The following is a 17,430-nucleotide window of genomic DNA, read 5'->3' as shown; positions in this document are numbered from 1 at the left end:
AGTTAGGATTGTTGAGGTTGTGTCGTGTCCCTCTCCAGTTTTCTGTCATGCGGAAGGGGTATTTTTTTGTTATAAAAATAAAAGTGGAAATCGAATCAATTTACTGTAAGAAAAACAACTATTGGGCGAAACTTTACATTTAGGTGGGTACGTTATGTTCTTCGTCTTTTATAATAGTTAATGCGTTAGAATTTGAACTTTTTTCCCGTAAACTTGAGGCGTGAAAACGAAACAGCTCTTTATTTTGAAGGGAATGACCGGAAGCTGAGTTTTACATTTGATACCGTCTTCATTCCTCGTACGTGTTAAGTTAGGTCACAGCTAACGGCTAATACCGGTTCTTCTGCTCAGAGTTGTTTCATTGTACTAACGGGTCACTCGGGGGAAAAGGGAAACACGGTTATATCATTTAACGGCAGCATCATTGTCACAGTTGATCGAGCTATATTAATATAAAACTCGCCGGGAGGACTTATATTGAAAGCGGATGCCGACTAGCTAACATTAACTTTGGCTAATAAAATTACCTAGGTAAAATTACCTGCAGTTCTGACCGGTCACCTGTGATGAGAAGCCGGTAACAAGAGAGACACACGAGCCTTGGGACGTTGTTGTTGTACATTAACCGAATAAAGAGGTAAGGAAACCGTTTTACTTTGGCCTGTCTCACTTTTATTTTGTCATTTATTTCTACTAAGTTCATTTCTCTGAATTATTTATGGATATTGGGATATGTGTTCATGGATATACTATACAACTAATATAATGTGTCGCATTACATCTGTGGACCAAAAATATTCACAAGACAAAGTAAACATTTTGACCTGTAACGGAATAAGAGTAGTGTATATTTCTTTATTCGAGCGTAAAGTGAAATAAAACAAAGAAGAAGTAATATAAAAAAAAATGCCCAGGTGAAAAAAAACCTCTGAGGGCATTAAAAGAACGCACTTCACATTGAAACTAAAGACATCTGTACAGGCAACGTTTACATTCACAGACAGACCTATTTAAAGGCAGTAGCGAACACAATTTCCAAAACAAGAAATACTAGCAAATTATAGGAAATTGATATATAAGAAGAAGGATTACAATGACATATTTGCACAGTTTTCTGGAGGAATTATTGAATTCCCCGTGTGCTGATTCGGGTTGGACAAATATGTAGTCTCATATCGTGATATGAGACTAGATATTGTCTTATATTTTGGATATCATTAACTCGTGGTATGTCTTTTCATGGATTACTTTACCAAGTAAAGTGATGTCATTTTGTAAACTAACCAGACTGTTCTACAACTAATACTGTAATTGTTGCCTTTTACTCAGTCATTATATCGACACTTCTGATGATTATTTATCAGGAATCTCTGTAAAAACTGCATTCCACGCTCCATTACCAGTGTTGTCACAAGTGATAGATAGATAGATAACCTGCAAGAAAAAATGTTATGACATAAAACCTTTTCAAAGATAGACAGAAAGAAATACTGTAACACAACAGAGCAGTGCCTGGATGTAGGTTGTGCAAAATGAAACATGTTGAAAGAACAGATGAAACAAGAGTGTGCAAAGCTTGGTCATGTGTTATTTGTGGTATTTATCTGTGTCCTCTGCACTGTCAACAGCAGAGTAAAGATGCAAAATACCTGTACCTGCTGCATTGGTTTTTGAGCAGCTCCTTTACAACTTTATCACTGACTGTTCAATGCATCATTGTCTCTGAGACATACCAACACCTCATTCGACAAAACAGTATCTGTATGTGACTTTAGATCCCATGGAAGTAGAAAAAATGGTAATCGTAATTGGCCTAAATGGATCCTTTGAGATATTTATAAATTGAAATTGAAAATAAATCAAAGTAAAGCATTAGAAAAATGAATGGTGACAATTGTCTAGTCTAGCATGTGTTCCTGCTTTTATGTTAAGCTTACCAGATAGTGTTGTCGTTATGTCATAGTAACTGCTCATTTGTGTAATAAAATATAGCCTGACTAGGGTTGTTAGGATTCCGATAGCAGTATCGGAATGGCTGTCGATACTACCGAAAAATGCAGGTATCGTTAGTACAGGAGTTTATTCACCGATCCGATACCAATTAATTTAGAAAATGAGACCCTGCTACTTCTCAGTTGGCTCTGTTTGCTCTGCTAAATGTTACTTATCTTTTTTCTTTAAGCCAACACGGAAAGTTGCACTTTTACTCTGGATAACCCCACCAGTAAATGGCGACATGTTCAAGTATGCAGGGCTGTAATTTGGAGGGGTGGCACAAGTGTTGCTAGTCATAACACCAGAAACCTCATTAAGCATTTGAAGACACATCACACGAAAGAGAACAATGAAAAATGCTATGCTATATAAAAATACGATAGTGAGGGAACACATTTCCTGTAGGCTGAAAACATACAGGCGGTCAGCTTTACTACTGACATTTTGACCTCCAACATGTGCCACATGTCTTTGCTGAGTCTGCACACTAGTCGATACTGTCAACATTTTCCCTTTAAAAGTGCAGCGCTGCAACCAAACAAGTTCTGTGAGTAACTTTAGGGAATTATTTATTTCCAAGATTTATGTAAGTTGCTGTTGCACTACTGCTTTAAACTGTTCCATTTAAAAAGTGGCTGCATATTAACAGTTTTTAAAGGAATTGTTATATTCCTAGAGTTCTTTATTTGTTTTTTATCGGTTATGACTGACTGTCATGGATAACAAAAGAAAGTTGTATGGCAGTCATTGTCTGCAAGGTTTTACCTGAGCCAGGTCATACAACAATGATAGCAATCATATCACATCCATACAAGGTTAGTTGTATATTTAGCTGTTAAGAGATCTCTTTTTTTTTGTCAACACACACTGGTATTTGGTCGGTAACAAGAAGGAAAAAATGGTATCGGAACATCTCTTAGACCCTCTAACATGTCCTGTTTTGTTTGGATAATGTTTTTAATTGTCCGTCTTACTTTTTCTAGATGAGCTGTCAGGCCAATGACAACGTTCCAATGAGGGTGCTGGTGACAGGAGGGTCCGGCTTAGTCGGCCGGGCCATACAGCACGTGGTCAATGAGGAGGGGGGAGCCAAGGAGGGGGAAGAGTGGATATTCCTCTCGTCCAAAGATGCCAACCTCTTGTGAGAACATCCTTCTTCTTTTTGATTGCACTTTAATAATCCCCAAGGGGAAATTCATTTGCCACCAAGCCACCACACACACAACAACATACATCAACAGGACAGTTGATACAGAAGACAGAGCACAGTACACCACACACTACAACAACAAAGAATAGGTTTGCACCATACATAGGCACTGGAAGGACACAACAATCACAGCAATATCACCAGCATAAGTTACAACAACCAACATCATAAGTCATAAACAAGGGCATAATTCACAACAGCATAAGTTAAGCATAAGTTACAACATATCAACAGCTCTTGTTAAAGAGTCTGATTGCTGTGGGAACAAAGGACCTCCTAAATCTCTCAGTGGAGCATCTGGGTAAGAGGAGCATCTGGGTAGGAGGAGCATCTGGGTAGGAGGAGCCTTTGGCTCCTGCCACTCTTATTGAAAATGTTGTGCAAGGGGTGGTCATCCCTTGGCAACACACTCCTCATCGTCCTCATTCTTGCTATGATTTATAAGCAAACCTGTTTTGATAGTAACAGAAACAATTCAATTTGTGTTTTTGTTCGGTTTGGTTTTTATTTCCTCTTGTCAGGAACACGGAGGAGACAATGGCAGTGTTTGAAAAGCATCGACCAACCCATGTCATTCACCTGGCTGCTATGGTTGGGGGACTTTTCAAAAACATGAAGTCCAACCTGGACTTTTGGGTATGAGACAGTTGCATTTCTGTTATCACTGAATATAAACTAGCACAGGTGTAACTTTCATATTTGTGTCTGTCCCCCCCAGAGGAACAACATCTACATCAATGATAATGTGCTGAAGGCTGCACATGCAGTTGAAGTGGTCAGGGTGGTTTCCTGCCTATCCACCTGCATCTTTCCTGACAAGACCACCTACCCTATCGACGAGACCATGGTAAAAGGCATCAGTGTGTTTGCTGTACACTGGCATGTGTTTGTGAATGGTGACTAACTTTACTTTGCTTCTTTAAACAAGATCCATAACGGTCCTCCTCATGAGTCGAACTTTGGCTATTCCTATGCAAAGAGAATGCTTGACGTTTATAACAGGTTGGAACTCGAATATCTGTATTGAATTCACGCTATCATCATCCCAATAAGAATTGTGTGTAAAACTGTGTTTACATCTCACAGGGCGTATTTCGAGCAGCATCAGCGTTTCTACACGTCTGTGATTCCCACAAATGTGTTCGGTCCCCATGACAACTTCAACATTGAGGACGGTCATGTGCTGCCAGGCCTCATCCACAAAACTTACATTGCCAAGAGTAAGTCACAGTCTCTTACATGAAATAGTACAGATTGCAGTTATCATCGTTTCTCCCCTTGAATGATAAGTTACACCAAAAATCAAGGTGTAGTTATTTTTATGGAAAGTCAGGTGACGTTTCATAGTCCACAAAACATTTCTGGAGCTTCACAGCAAAGCAGAGTTGCAGCATCTCCTAAAAAAATAGCTCAGGAATTTTTTTTTAGGAGATGCTAAGCTAAAAGCGTTAGCACGCACCCTGTCTGAAGTGGGTGTATTAGCATCAAGAGTGTAAACATCGTTTTTGTCCAATCAGTTCAGGATCTCTGGGCTTTCGTGGACTTGGTTGCAGTGGAGGAGCTGTAAGGAGCCATTTTATGTTTGTTATGTTCTTTGTTTGTTGTTTTATTGCCTTTTTAAAACAAGTCCCCATCAACTTCTTCGTTGTTGAGGAGAACATGACTACTTTTATTGTTGTGCAGTTCCAGAAAGGTTTGGTGGACCACAAAACTTTATCTGACTTTCAGCAATGGGGGAGAGAAGATAATGATTGACATTTAATTGTTGGACAATACCAAGTATATATCAGTGTTACTGTTTTCTGGTTTGCTTTAAAATATATGTTTTGGGTCAGTAGAGACACTATAACTACACACCAATTGGATTTAAGGGGAACTTTCATAGCTTCTCTTTTAACTGCAGATTTGAATTATCTTGTCATAGAAATTGCGTTTTGTTGTATTATTCCCATTTATTTAATCACTGGAACAGTGTGTACTTTGGCTTGGTTAGTTCAGTAGTAGCACTGTTACCAATTCACCATATAAATCGTGTGCTCATTTGTTTCTGTCATTAGAGGAGGGGAAGCCACTGGTGGTCTGGGGCTCCGGCACTCCCAGAAGACAGTTCATTTACTCGCTGGACCTGGCCCGTCTCTTCATCTGGGTCCTGAGAGACTATAAAGAGGTCGATCCGATCATTCTCTCTGGTGAGTTTTCATACACAGCACATCAGTAGTGAAAGCTGAGTTAAGTTTATAGCCATGTCTGTGTTGTGTTGTCTGTTTCAGTTGGAGAGGAAGATGAGGTGTCCATCAAAGAAGCTGCTGAAGCAGTAGTGCAAGCACTGGACTTTAAAGGAGAAGTGGTGGTATCCTTTTAATCATGCTAAGCCAGTCAATCCATTTACATGCTTAACATAGATCAGGTTGTTCAGGTTTACTACAGTCCATGTTCCAGTTTGTTATTCTAAAATATAATCTTCACTGTGATGCTAGCCTATTACAAATTCTCTTCAAGTTAATTCTAATGAATTACTTTAAAGACCTCAAAGAACTGGATGTCTGGAAGGCAAAGACTTGCAATTTTTCTTTTGAAATGTTTCCCTGACCTTTGACCTCTAGTATGATACCAGTAAATCAGATGGCCAGTTCAAAAAGACAGCCAGCAATGCAAAGCTGCGCCGCCACCTGCCAGATTTCACCTTCACACCCTTTGACCAAGGTGGGATTAGCTTTTGGTTGTGTTTGTGTGTGTATGTGGCTTAGAGTAGAACTCTCATATGTATTAATGAAATCTGATTCTTCTCAATTTCACTTACAGCTTTGAAGGAAACCTGTGATTGGTTTGTTGCCAACTATGACTCAGCCCGGAAATGAAACCTCTGGCAAACAACTCGGTATCAAGTGTGTCTATCCATGGCCCCTTTCTGTAGGTCAGAAGGTGATGGAGAGGACTGGAAGAAATGAAGGTGGTTCATCTGCACACGCAGATAAATGAGTGAATGAATGCTTTCAGATTCTGTCACTTCTGTCTGTGCACTCTGTCAGCTGGGGCCTGTTCCATAAAGCAAATTCCTCCTAGTTCAGGTTCAGCCACTAAACTGATACCTGGGGTACATCCCAAGTCCATTAAAATGCATTCATGTATTCCTCACATGGATGTTAAGACCCATTTTTAACTTGATGGTGAATCAGTAAACCAACTAAAGAACTTGTGAGCGATACAGTTTGGTTTCATCTGTTTTCAGTCTTCACTCCTGTATGACGCTTCAGTGATATCATTATGTATCAGATCATTCTGTCAGCTGCAGCATCAAATTGCTGACTAATATCCAAGAACTGAGCATGTCAGCCTATTAAAAACTTATGTATCCTCAGTCACTGCTCCTCAGAAATCCCTCCTCAATCCCCACTTTTGGCAGCATGCATTATGGAACAAGCCCTGGACTAAACATCAGTTTGAATTCAAGTCTGCAACACTGAACTCTATTTAGGGGAAATTCTGGTATTTTTTTTTTTTTACTTGTGCCCTATATTTAAATATTTGGGTGTGTAAATGATTCATACTTAACAAAAGTTCTGCTTTATCTTGGAATCCAGGTGTCGGTACAGCTCAATCATTTTAGTAATTGTCTAGTTAGAACAAATCTTTCCTTGTAGATCAACATTTAATCATTGAATCACTGTCAATGTTGGTTTGAAGGGTTTAGGATTGGGAATTTTAAGTGACTAGGTGCTTCATTTACAAAGCAGAAAAAGAATGAAACCCATGTTTATGTAGTTATTTACAAAACCTGTTCTTTTTGAGTTTTACATAATAAAAAACATTAGTTCTCCATACAATAGTAGTTACAGATAGAAACATACCACAGAAGCAGTACCTAGCCCCCACAGATGGACATGTGTTACAAGGCAAAGAAAAACAAACAAAAGTTGGGTTGATAAAAGATGAGAGAAAATAAATTATAAATGACCAAAACCTGTCTTTGATTTGAAGATAAGTATACCACTCTGAAACGTCCAGCTCCAGTCTTGGTTGTGAAGGTGGTTAGGTTTGTTCTGCTTGTGTTTCAGCATCTGAATTGGACTTGAACATGTACAGCTGTACCGCAGCCATCGTCACCATATGTAGCACTGTTATTTTGGATCACACTACCCTGCTTGGCAGTTCCCCAGATGCGAGATGTCTCACTCTGTAGCAAAATGGAATGTTCAAGATGCACTGTGAAAAGGGGTGATGCAGCAGTGCAACATGAGAAAAATGTTGGTTTTTTTTAATGAAAGTGTGGCAACCTGTTCTACTAGAACCCCCAAATAAAAGTATGAACCTTAAAATCAGCATAATGACATCTTTAAGCAAGGTTTTTTTTATTCTCAGTATCTTTTATGAATCAAATATAAGTACATAGTCAAAAATAAGGAAAACATTTGAGAACCATGTTATAAATGAGGCTTCTGGCTTTGATGAAGAGCAAGATGGTTATGGTATGGGCTGTTTAATGGTGGCTTGGATGTTTTTTTATTCGGTCAAGTGAAATAAATGTTTTATACCTATAAATTGTCTGTGTGTCACAGTTCTCCGATAACTTGTGGAGTGTTGGTAATTTTTCATACGTCCAAGAAAAATGAAGATGCCTTCTGAGACCACTACTACTGCTCAGAAAACGTGCAGATAGATTAATAGGTAAATACATAATTTATTAACTTAAAATTGAACAGTTAAAAACATGACAATAAAAATATAAAAACATTTTTAGAAAACTCTAGAGCTCATATAGCAAAAGTATCATTCAAGCAAAGCAGGCGCAATGACAACACAAACAAATGGTAACAGTTTTTTGCAGAGAAAGCACAAAATAAAAAACAGGGAAAGTTGATGATTTCAGGAGTGAACATAAGAGGAGTGCCCTCCTTCGTGGACTCTACAGTACTCCTGTCCTGGCACAGCTCTCTTCTTACAGGCCTTCCCCGTTTTCGTGATACCGTTGCACAGCTGACGGCCTGATAGAGAGCTGCCACGGGAAGGATGGAGTGAAAAAGTGTCAAATGCGGGGGAAAAAAGGCCTTATCAAAATGCATTTTTAATGACATGTTTGCGTTTCACCTGACCTGTTGCTGTATAATGATGGCGTCGGACTGGCACTTCGTGAGTCGCTCACCAAATCCTGCGATTCATTCACTGCATCAAAGACACCGCCCAGGTTCCTTGGGGGGATGTTATCACCCAGAGCCTGAACGATGAAGCCACAAAACCTATGAGTAATTCACAGAGTACTGAAAATGCATGCTAAATTCACCTTCATACAATACATTTGCTCACCGCTGACAGAACTTGCTGTGATATTAGCCTGGGAGTTGAGTGATTTAGTGTGCCAATAATCGGCATGAACCTGGACTCTGGCTTCCTGTGAGGGGGAGACACAACTGATACGCCAAAGTCACCTGAATAAAAAGACATAAGTGAGAAAAAGTTAGGTCAATCTGTATCCACCAAGGATTTCAGTAATCTGAAATATTGTTCAGATAGCTATAGTTTTACATATTTCAAACCTGTTATGAAGCTGTCCTGATGCAACAGGTCGTCCTGCTCCAAGAAACCATTCTTTTCCTCTCTGAGGACAAAAGGATAGGACCAATGACATCAAATACAACAGAAATCGGAACGCTATCACAAACTTCCACGTTCATGACCCATACAATTATCTTTTAAACATGGCAAAATTCAAATGGGCTTTAAAATAATTTTTGGAGATGTTGGGTTGGGTTTTGGACAGAAATCCAAAAACACATTATTCCTCTAACCTGCAGAATCATATATAAACTACATTGTTTTGGTGTCAGCTGCAGAGTTTGAGATATCTGCTGTAGAGATGCCTGCTTCCTCTCTGATTTAATGGACCCAGCATGCAAACAGTACAAAACTCAACAGCAACGTCTCTTTACAGAAATCATGACTTGGTTATTCAAGATCGTCCACACACCTTGTTCTGAGAAGTTTCATGTCGGAACCATTTTCTTTCTACGGAAATTCATCCGTCTACTGTATCGCACACAAAAGGAAGCACGCATCTACTCATGGACGAAAGAGGCTCACGAAAAACATTTGTTGCAGCCCCACTCTGCACTGTAGAAAGTATTTCATGAACTCATGCAGACTCACTTCTGTGGTGTAGAGGATGGTGGGTAGGAGTGACAGGATGAAACTGGCGTCTTCTGTGGCTCCACAATTTCACATGGGGCCAGAGGCAGCGGGGCAGCGGGCGTTCGTCTGATCTGGAAGCAGGCCCACAACTGATTCACAAACCAGTGGCCTGCAGATAGAATACATGTAATACCATTGTGACAATTGTAAGAGAATACTTGCAGTGATGAACAAAAGTATCCCAGAAAATGCACCATTTCTCCCAGAAAAGTGTTGCAATTACAAATGTTTTGGTATACACGTTTATTTCCTTTAAGTGCATTGGGACAACACAAAAAAGCGATCATTGGCACCCTATTAAAACTGTGGGTAAATCATTTCATTTAAGGCATGTGATCTTCGTTTAAACTCACCTGTGGCAAGTAACAGGTGCTGGCAATATAGAAATCAAAACTGAAGCCATTTTGAGTGTATAAAAGTTGACTCAACCTTGGATGTTGTGTGCCTGTGTGTGCCACACCAAGCATGGAGAAAGAAAGAAGAGCCGAGAATTGTCTGAGGACTAAAGAAGCAAAATTGTGGAAAAATATCAAGAATCTCAAAGTTACAAGTCAATCTCTAGAGATCTTAAAGTTCCTTTGTCAACTGTGTGCAATATAATCAAGAGGTTTATAACCCATGGAACTGTGGCAAATCTCCCTAGATGTGGACGGAAGAGAAAAAATGATGAAACAATGCAATGCAGGATAGTTTGAATGGTGGATAAACAACCTCGGCCAACTTCCACACAAATTCAGGCTGTCCTGCAGACTCAGGGTGCAACGGAGTCAGCTTGAACCATACATCGTCATCTGAATGAGATGAAGCGCTATGGCAGGAGACTGAGGTCTGTGTGTCTGCGTGCGTATGTGTGAGTGTGTATGAGTGTGTATGTATTTGTGTATGTCTCTGTGCATATCTGTGGGGGTAGGAGGGTTGGGTTCTTTTAATTTTCTTCGGCGTTTCTTTTTTTCTGTTGTTTTTAACCTCTGTAAGGCACTTTGCGCTACTTTTTTGTATGAAAAGCGCCATACAAATAAAGATTGATTGATTGACTGAACCCCACTTCTGACAGAGGCATAAAAAAAAGCTAGACTGCAGTTTGCAAGAACATACCCGAGTAAGCCTCAATCCTCCTGGGAGAATGTTTTGTGGACCGATGAGACTAAGGTAGAGCTTTTTAGCAAAGCACTTCATTCTACTGTTTACAGAAAACGGATCTGGGTCTGCATCAGAGGTCATGGGTGTTCCAGCAGGATAATGACCCAAAACATACCTCACAAAGCACCCAGAAATGGTTGGAGAAAAAGCGCTGGAGAATTCTGAAGCAATAAGTCTGGATCTAAATCCCATAGAACACATATGGAAAGATCTTAAAATTGCTGTTGCAAGAAGGCACCCTTTAAAACTGAGAGACCTGGAGCAGTTTTTAAAAGAGCGGTCCAAAATTCCAGTTGAAAGGTGTAGGAAATTTGTTGATGGTTATAGGAAGTGATTGGTTTCAGTTATTTTCTCAAAAGGGTGTGCAACCAAATATTAAGTTGAGGGTGCCAATGATTTTGTCCAACAAAATGTTTGAGTTTTGTGTAAAATGATGTAAAATGTGTCTTTTTTCTTGTGCTTTTTTGTGTTGTCCCGATGCACTTAAAGGAAAAAAACATGTGTATACCAAAACATTTGTAATTGCAACACTTTTTGGGGGATAAAAGGTGCATTTTCTGGAAAGGTTTCAGGGGTGCCAATACTTTCGTCCATGAATAAGTATTTGCCTTGTAAGCAGCTTAAAGCAGTTTGTACCCAGAGAGAGAGAGAGCAGCAGCAGACTGAGGCCGGTGAGATCCAACGCTGGCTGCTGGTTGACCTCAGCCACAGCATTAAGAGGCACGGTGAGCAGCAGCAAGGCTCGAGAGAAACCTGGACAACGCAGGAATGTCAGCAGGACGGCACACACCACAAAGTAACCTGTGTGCGCAACACATGTCCACATGGCTGTCAGGCTCAAACCTGGAATCACAAGAAGCACAAAGGACAGTTATCAATCATGAAAAAACTAGTTTAACACACATTGTGTAATTTCTGTCACTGGGGGTCTCTAATCAAAACAAAACATTAAAGTTGCATGGAATCAAGGGAGATCCGTCTTCATTGTAACAACCATTGTTTTTTATTGAAGTCATGTGTAGTTGAATTGGCCGACTTCTTCCTTAGTTCCGACTGGGGGTTTTAGCAACAGGCGACCAAACAAAACTCACCGTTACCTTGAACAAAATATGGATTTGTCAGAGATTGAACATTGTTGGAAACGTTTGGGATAGCCCAAATACACAACTTGATAAAACATATAACAAAGGTCTAGTCGAGTCATTCTTAATAGGGATGCAGCGTATATTCGGCCACCGAAAATACTTTTATCACCAAAACAACACAGCCGAAACAGAAAGTTGTGGTGACACAAACAAAAACCGCGGCCAGCACACACTTGTCTGGATAAGCGCCAACATGTCTGCGGTGTGGACGTATTTCAATATATCTGAGAAAGACCCACGGATATGATGGAAATGATCCAGGCCGCGATGGATGCGGAGAACCCGCTTGGAGACGGAGAAACGCACAGCGCAGGAGAAGGAGAGCAAAGCGCAGAAAAAAGGACTCGTCTCTCTGCACCAGATGAGGGGCATGCACCCTCGTTGTTCCATATTCTTTCCTGGCCTGGCAAAGATGGCACACAAGTACTTGTCTGCTCCGTGCACAAGCACCGACAGCGAGAGACTGTGCAGTGCTGCAGCTCATATTCTCGATGAGAAGAGGAACAGACTTCACTGTGATAAAGCAGAGAAGCTACTCTTCATCAAGAAAAACCAGCCACTTTACCTGAACAAGTAGAATGGGCTTGTGTCTAGTGTTTAAACATTTGTTTTCCACTTTGCACATCTGCAATTCTTGGTGCATTTGTTGTTGTAGGCCTACAGAGAAAATATTGTTCCATCTTCCAGCAGTTGCAGTCTTGTTCTGAATGCACTTTGTTGTATTTGTTGTAACATTTAGTTTTACAATCTTTCAGCAGGCCAGTCAGTTATAGGCCTGTACATTATTATTCATTTAATGTACACATGAGTGGGGTCAAGTTAAACATTTTATTTTGAATTTTATTTTATATTGTGCATTGTTGTAATGTCAGTGCTAAATAAATATAATCATACTTTTGTAATGGATTTATTCTTTGAATAGCTGGGTTTCAGTCACGTGATTATGATGACTCGGGAAGGCGGTGCGATTTCAGATGGAGGGCAGGGAGTAAACAATGGAGAATACGTCTATGGAGGAAGCCGTTGCAGAGAGAGTATTGTACCGATTTAGATCCCGTTTCAAGACATGGGTACAAGGATTTAGTTAACAGACATGTTGGACGTGACCCGTACCTCGTGAAGATGAGTGAGTTTTCGGTAGAACTTAAAGATTTGCTGACAGTCGAGGCTGTTAACATTACCAACTATCTGGTCCTTCAGACATCTTACTACACCAGACAGCATGTTACGACCCCTGGTCGTGTTAACATTTCTGTGCTTTCCCCTCTTTACCTGAGTGAGTGAGAGCATGAGTGTGTGTCTTAGATTGATTGTAGGTTGTCCCCAGGAGCTGATTGGTTCCTGCCTGGAAGACAAGGGTTTAAGGGCCAGCTCCTCTCCAGTTCCTTGGGGCTCTCCTCTGCTGTCCAAGACTGCCGGCATTTGTGTGATTCTGGACAAAATATGTTTGCTAATAAAACTATGTTAAAACGCTTGCTGCTGGTGGTGTTTGGGAAGTCTCATTTTCATGTTTCATGTTTTCATCTAGGCCTTGGGCCTAGGGGAAACCCTGGCACAACATGAAAATGAGACTTCCCTCTTCCTGTTCCCCAAACACCACCAGCAGCAAGCAAACTTTTTTTCAAAGAGGGCCAGATTTGGTGAGGTGAAAATGTGTGGGGGCCGACCACTCAGCCCGACAATCTTTGAACCATAAACATTGAACGCAAATTTACTATTTCTTTAAATTTGTATTGCAAATGGCATTCTTTCCATTTCTTCACATAGAAAACAAATAAATCTAAACATTTTATTTAAATTTTTTTTATTTATTTGTTTTACCCAAATCATTCTGCCTTTTTATATTTGAAGATCACATAAAATGAAGAAAAAGTCTGTCTGGGAAAAAAAACTCTCAGGAAGCTTAAACATATCTAGGTTCATTTGAAACACTGCATATTACTCACGATTAAATGCTCACTGTAAATTCAAAACAGCGTTATTTTCCTGTTCACATGGCTTATCTTCAGAAATACAAAACATTGAGGGCCATAAGACTCAGTGAACTGATTTTTGTGATGATCAAAACCAGTTTTGAATATGCACTGAGATTTTGGAGCTTATTCACCTCAGATGACTGAACAAATAACTTGCCTGCACTAATGTGAAGGGTGATACTGAGATCTCGACTGCAGCAAGTAGGCCAGGTCTGGCTCAAAGACAGTGGTTTTGATGCGCAAGATGTCACGCAGGTGAGAGTCACTTAGTCTTGTCCTCACGCGGTTCTTGTTAAAGTTCATCACCGAGAATGTCTTCTCGCACAAGTATGTCGAGCCAAACAAGCTCAGCATTTTCTTAGCAAATGTTCGAATCTCTTGGAACCTGCCCTTATCCAGCTGCCGATAATAGCTGACAAGAGGGAGCTGTTGGTACCGACTCCGACACTGAGCGTCACACTGCAGCTCAATGAGCTCCAGCTGCAGGTGGTCTGGAGCGCCATCAGAGTCCACGGAAAAAGGAAAGGAAAAAAGGGTGATCTCCTTTTCAATAGCTGCAAAATCCCCAAAGCGCTGTTGAAACTCCTCAGCCAGAGATGAGATGTCTGCTGCATACCTCCTCATTTGCGCACTGATATTGTTCTGTGGAAAACTGGTCACTATTTCATGCAGCACAGGGAAATGTGTGGCATTGGGCTGCGCTTGTGACAGGTGGCTTCGGAAAAGTTGCAACTTGGTCCCAAAGGCTTTGATGCATTTTGCCGCTGAAGGCTTGTGTTCAGCGCGTTCAGATGCTGTATTATGCCAACCAAAAATCCTAAATCAGCCAGCCAAACAGGATCAGATAGTTCTGGCATCGGTTGTCCCTTTTTTGCCAAGAATTGTCCGATTTCCTCCCTAAGAGAGTAGAAGCGCTGCAGTGCAGACCCCCGACTGAGCCATCTTACATTGTTGTGATACACAACATATCCGTATTTAGCCTGGATGTCGAGTAGAAACTGTTGAAACTGGCGGTGGCACAGGGCTTTGGAGCGAATATAATTAATAGCCTTTATCACCGGTTTCATAACATGATCATACTTCAGATGTTTGGCACAGAGAACTTGTTGGTGAATAATACAATTCAGTTTTATAGCTTCACCTCCTTCTTCACTGACTTTGTTACAGACGAGTGTTGATAATCCACTTCGTGCGCCAGCCATGGCAGGTCCGCCATCCGTAATAATCCCAGTGATTTTATTCCACGGTAGTTTCATGTCATCTACGGCGGAACAAACCGAAACAAATAAATCTGTTCCTCTTGTTTAAGGCTTAAGGCTCTGAAGGTCAAGTAGCTCGTCACTCACGTTCATTTCATTGTCCACTCCTCTCAAAAAAATCAGTAACTGAGCGGTGTCAGATGCATCCGTGCTTTCGTCGCAGGCTAACGAAAAAAAGTCGAACTCCGCTCCCTTTGCCTCAAACTGTCTCTTCATGTCAGATGAAACATCTTCGATTCTCCGTACTACAGTGTTCCGAGCCAGGCAAACATTGGCAAACTCTTGCTTCTTCTCAGGACAAATTTTCTCCACCAGTTTCATGACGCAGTCCTTAATGAATTCACCCTCAGTAAAAGGTTTGCAGTGCTTGGCAATCAGCGTTGCCACTTCGTAGCTCGCCTTTGTGGCATTTTCATTTGACTCACGGGCTCTTGTGAAAAAACGCTGCTGTGCGTTAAAACAGCTTCCAGTTGCTTCGTCTGGTAGTGCCTCTTTATATTGAATTCCTTGAAAACAGCCACAGTCTCTTGGCAAATTAGGCAAACACAGTTGTTTCGTATTTCAGTGAAAAAATATTCCAATTTCCACTTGTCCTTGAAGCGGCGGCCCTCGCTGTCAACTTTCCTTTTTTTAGTTACCGTTGCCATCGTAGCTGTTCCAGCAATGGGCTGGAAAGGGTCACACAAGGGTCACGCAGCTAGAGTGCGGCCACACCTCTGCACTGCCACCTTCTGGTGAAATGTAAAATAACTTTTGTATGCGTACAATACTGTGGTCAACAGTGCTGGCGGGGCGCATATTACTGATTTTATAACAGAGGCTGCGGGCCGGTGGAAATTTGAACACGGGCCGCAATTGGCCCCCGGGCTGGACTTTGGACATGCCTGCCCTAGGCCCGGGTCGTAACACAGCAAATGAAGGCCTATAAAAGTCTGGAGGCATACAACTTTTTTGTCAGTGGGTGGGTGCACAACCTCTGTACCAAACGGCTCCACGATGATCATCGTTTGGTCTTCGCCAGGGTGAGTGTTTGTTCTTATATTGTTTTATGTGTTAAGATGCTAGCAGTAGCGGCTATAATGTCAACAAACATGCAATGCATCATACGACGACGGGTTAGGGTCTTTGTTGGTCTTCCTTGAGCTTCATCCTCTGCTCTCGTCAAAGAGATGCCTCTGATTTGGGATTAGATTTTTGGTAACCAAGGTTGACCGTCAGAGCACAGTCTACCAACTCAACGTCACCCAAAGCGCTAGAGCAGCCTAAAAAGTCCCAATGAAGTCCATATTAGACCACCGGTAACTTAATAATCATTACTAAATAAATGAGCATTTAATGACAACCTAATGTGATATAAACACAGCCACAAAAAACAAGTTAGCTAGCCAACATAACTTACCTCTGACGAAGTGGTCGCTGCAGACACGTGCATTAGCAGACTCTGGTCCTCCAGACCACAGACGTACGTTTAAAATCCATTTTTACAGCGTTATTCTGTTAGCTTTTTACATTTCTCACCTTTATGAACGACATTCTTTGGTACTCTATAAAACCTGTTTCCCTTTTCTCGGTTAGAATGATTGGAGCAGCCGTAAACTACACAAAACAAAGGCATTTTTTCAGACGGCAGATCCTCAGCTACTTCACTTCCTGCTCTCCATCTGAATTTCGCGCTCTTGTGAAGCAGCAATGTGATGTCATGTGAAACCAAGCAATTGCAATGTCTTGATTTGTCTTGAATGTCATAGCCATAAATGCAATGGTACTATTAATTGGCATGATAATTTCTTTCGGCGTTTCCGTTTTCGGCCTTGGTTTCTCATTTTCAGTTTCGGCCAAGAATTTTCATTTCGGTGCATCCCTAATACTTAATGCAGAAATGTAACATTATGTCTTTGAGTAACACACCAAGGCACCCAGTCTGATTTTTATCTTAAGCGTTACACTGCACACCAGGTTTGACAGCTCCCTCCATCTCTGAAATGACGCTCGGATATTTATCCTAGTTTTCTTCCTGGCTTGGTTCAATTCTTTCTTTTTACACTGCTTTTCTTCGTCAGTCTCCTTATTTCTTCTCTTTGACGTGGGCAGTGGTGGAGCATTTTTCTGCTGTTGCCTCTCCACCATTGTTTACAGCTTGAGTTTGAGCTTGAACCTATATGACCAGGTAAGAGCAGGCACTGCACCTGCGCTGGGGAGGGGCTGCTGCCAACAGCATATGCATATGCATGATTGACAATTGTCAGACACTCCCCTTGGCTCTGGTTGTATTGATCCGGGAGCGGTGGATTCTTGCAAATCAAATTATGTCCACTAGGTGGACCTACAGACAGTGGATTTTTACACAGCTGACCTGTATCTTTTGCTACCGTCAGGTCATAATGACAATTTGAGCAACTATAATAAAAAATAGTTACAGACTACAGCTTTAATAGACAGCATCCCAAAATTCCTTCCTTATTTACGAACCACCACCGGATGTTGATAATCAATCAAATCAAAATTTGATTTGATTGATCAAA

At 41.0% G+C, this 17,430-nt stretch overlaps 2 protein-coding genes across 3 annotated transcripts in view; one reads left to right on the top strand and one right to left on the bottom strand.

The window, feature by feature from the left end:
* The first annotated feature begins 270 nt into the window (after positions 1-270).
* Positions 271-7,744, top strand: LOC115591425 (GDP-L-fucose synthase). The gene is made up of 10 exons (XM_030433441.1): positions 271-637; positions 2,979-3,136; positions 3,727-3,841; positions 3,924-4,052; positions 4,134-4,207; positions 4,292-4,425; positions 5,263-5,394; positions 5,476-5,555; positions 5,809-5,908; positions 6,008-7,744. The coding sequence occupies exons 2-10, from the start codon at positions 2,979-2,981 to the stop codon at positions 6,061-6,063; spliced, it is 978 nt and encodes a 325-aa protein (XP_030289301.1). The 5' UTR covers positions 271-637; the 3' UTR covers positions 6,064-7,744.
* bmb (brambleberry) overlaps positions 7,687-17,430 on the bottom strand; it is a 23,429-nt gene continuing 13,685 nt past the window's right edge. For both annotated transcript variants that reach the window (XM_030433437.1, XM_030433438.1), the window contains exons 8-13: positions 11,165-11,371; positions 9,347-9,497; positions 8,737-8,798; positions 8,507-8,628; positions 8,296-8,417; positions 7,687-8,198 (exon numbers count right to left, since the gene is read on the bottom strand). In XM_030433437.1, coding sequence (XP_030289297.1) covers positions 8,069-8,198; positions 8,296-8,417; positions 8,507-8,628; positions 8,737-8,798; positions 9,347-9,497; positions 11,165-11,371 — 794 coding nt within the window. In that variant the 3' untranslated portion in view covers positions 7,687-8,068. The remainder of the gene's footprint in view (positions 8,199-8,295; positions 8,418-8,506; positions 8,629-8,736; positions 8,799-9,346; positions 9,498-11,164; positions 11,372-17,430) is intronic.

This window comes from Sparus aurata, chromosome 11, assembly GCF_900880675.1.
Source record: "Sparus aurata chromosome 11, fSpaAur1.1, whole genome shotgun sequence".
NCBI classification, from domain to species: domain Eukaryota; kingdom Metazoa; phylum Chordata; class Actinopteri; order Spariformes; family Sparidae; genus Sparus; species Sparus aurata.
This window is presented reverse-complemented; position numbering and strand designations above follow the sequence as displayed.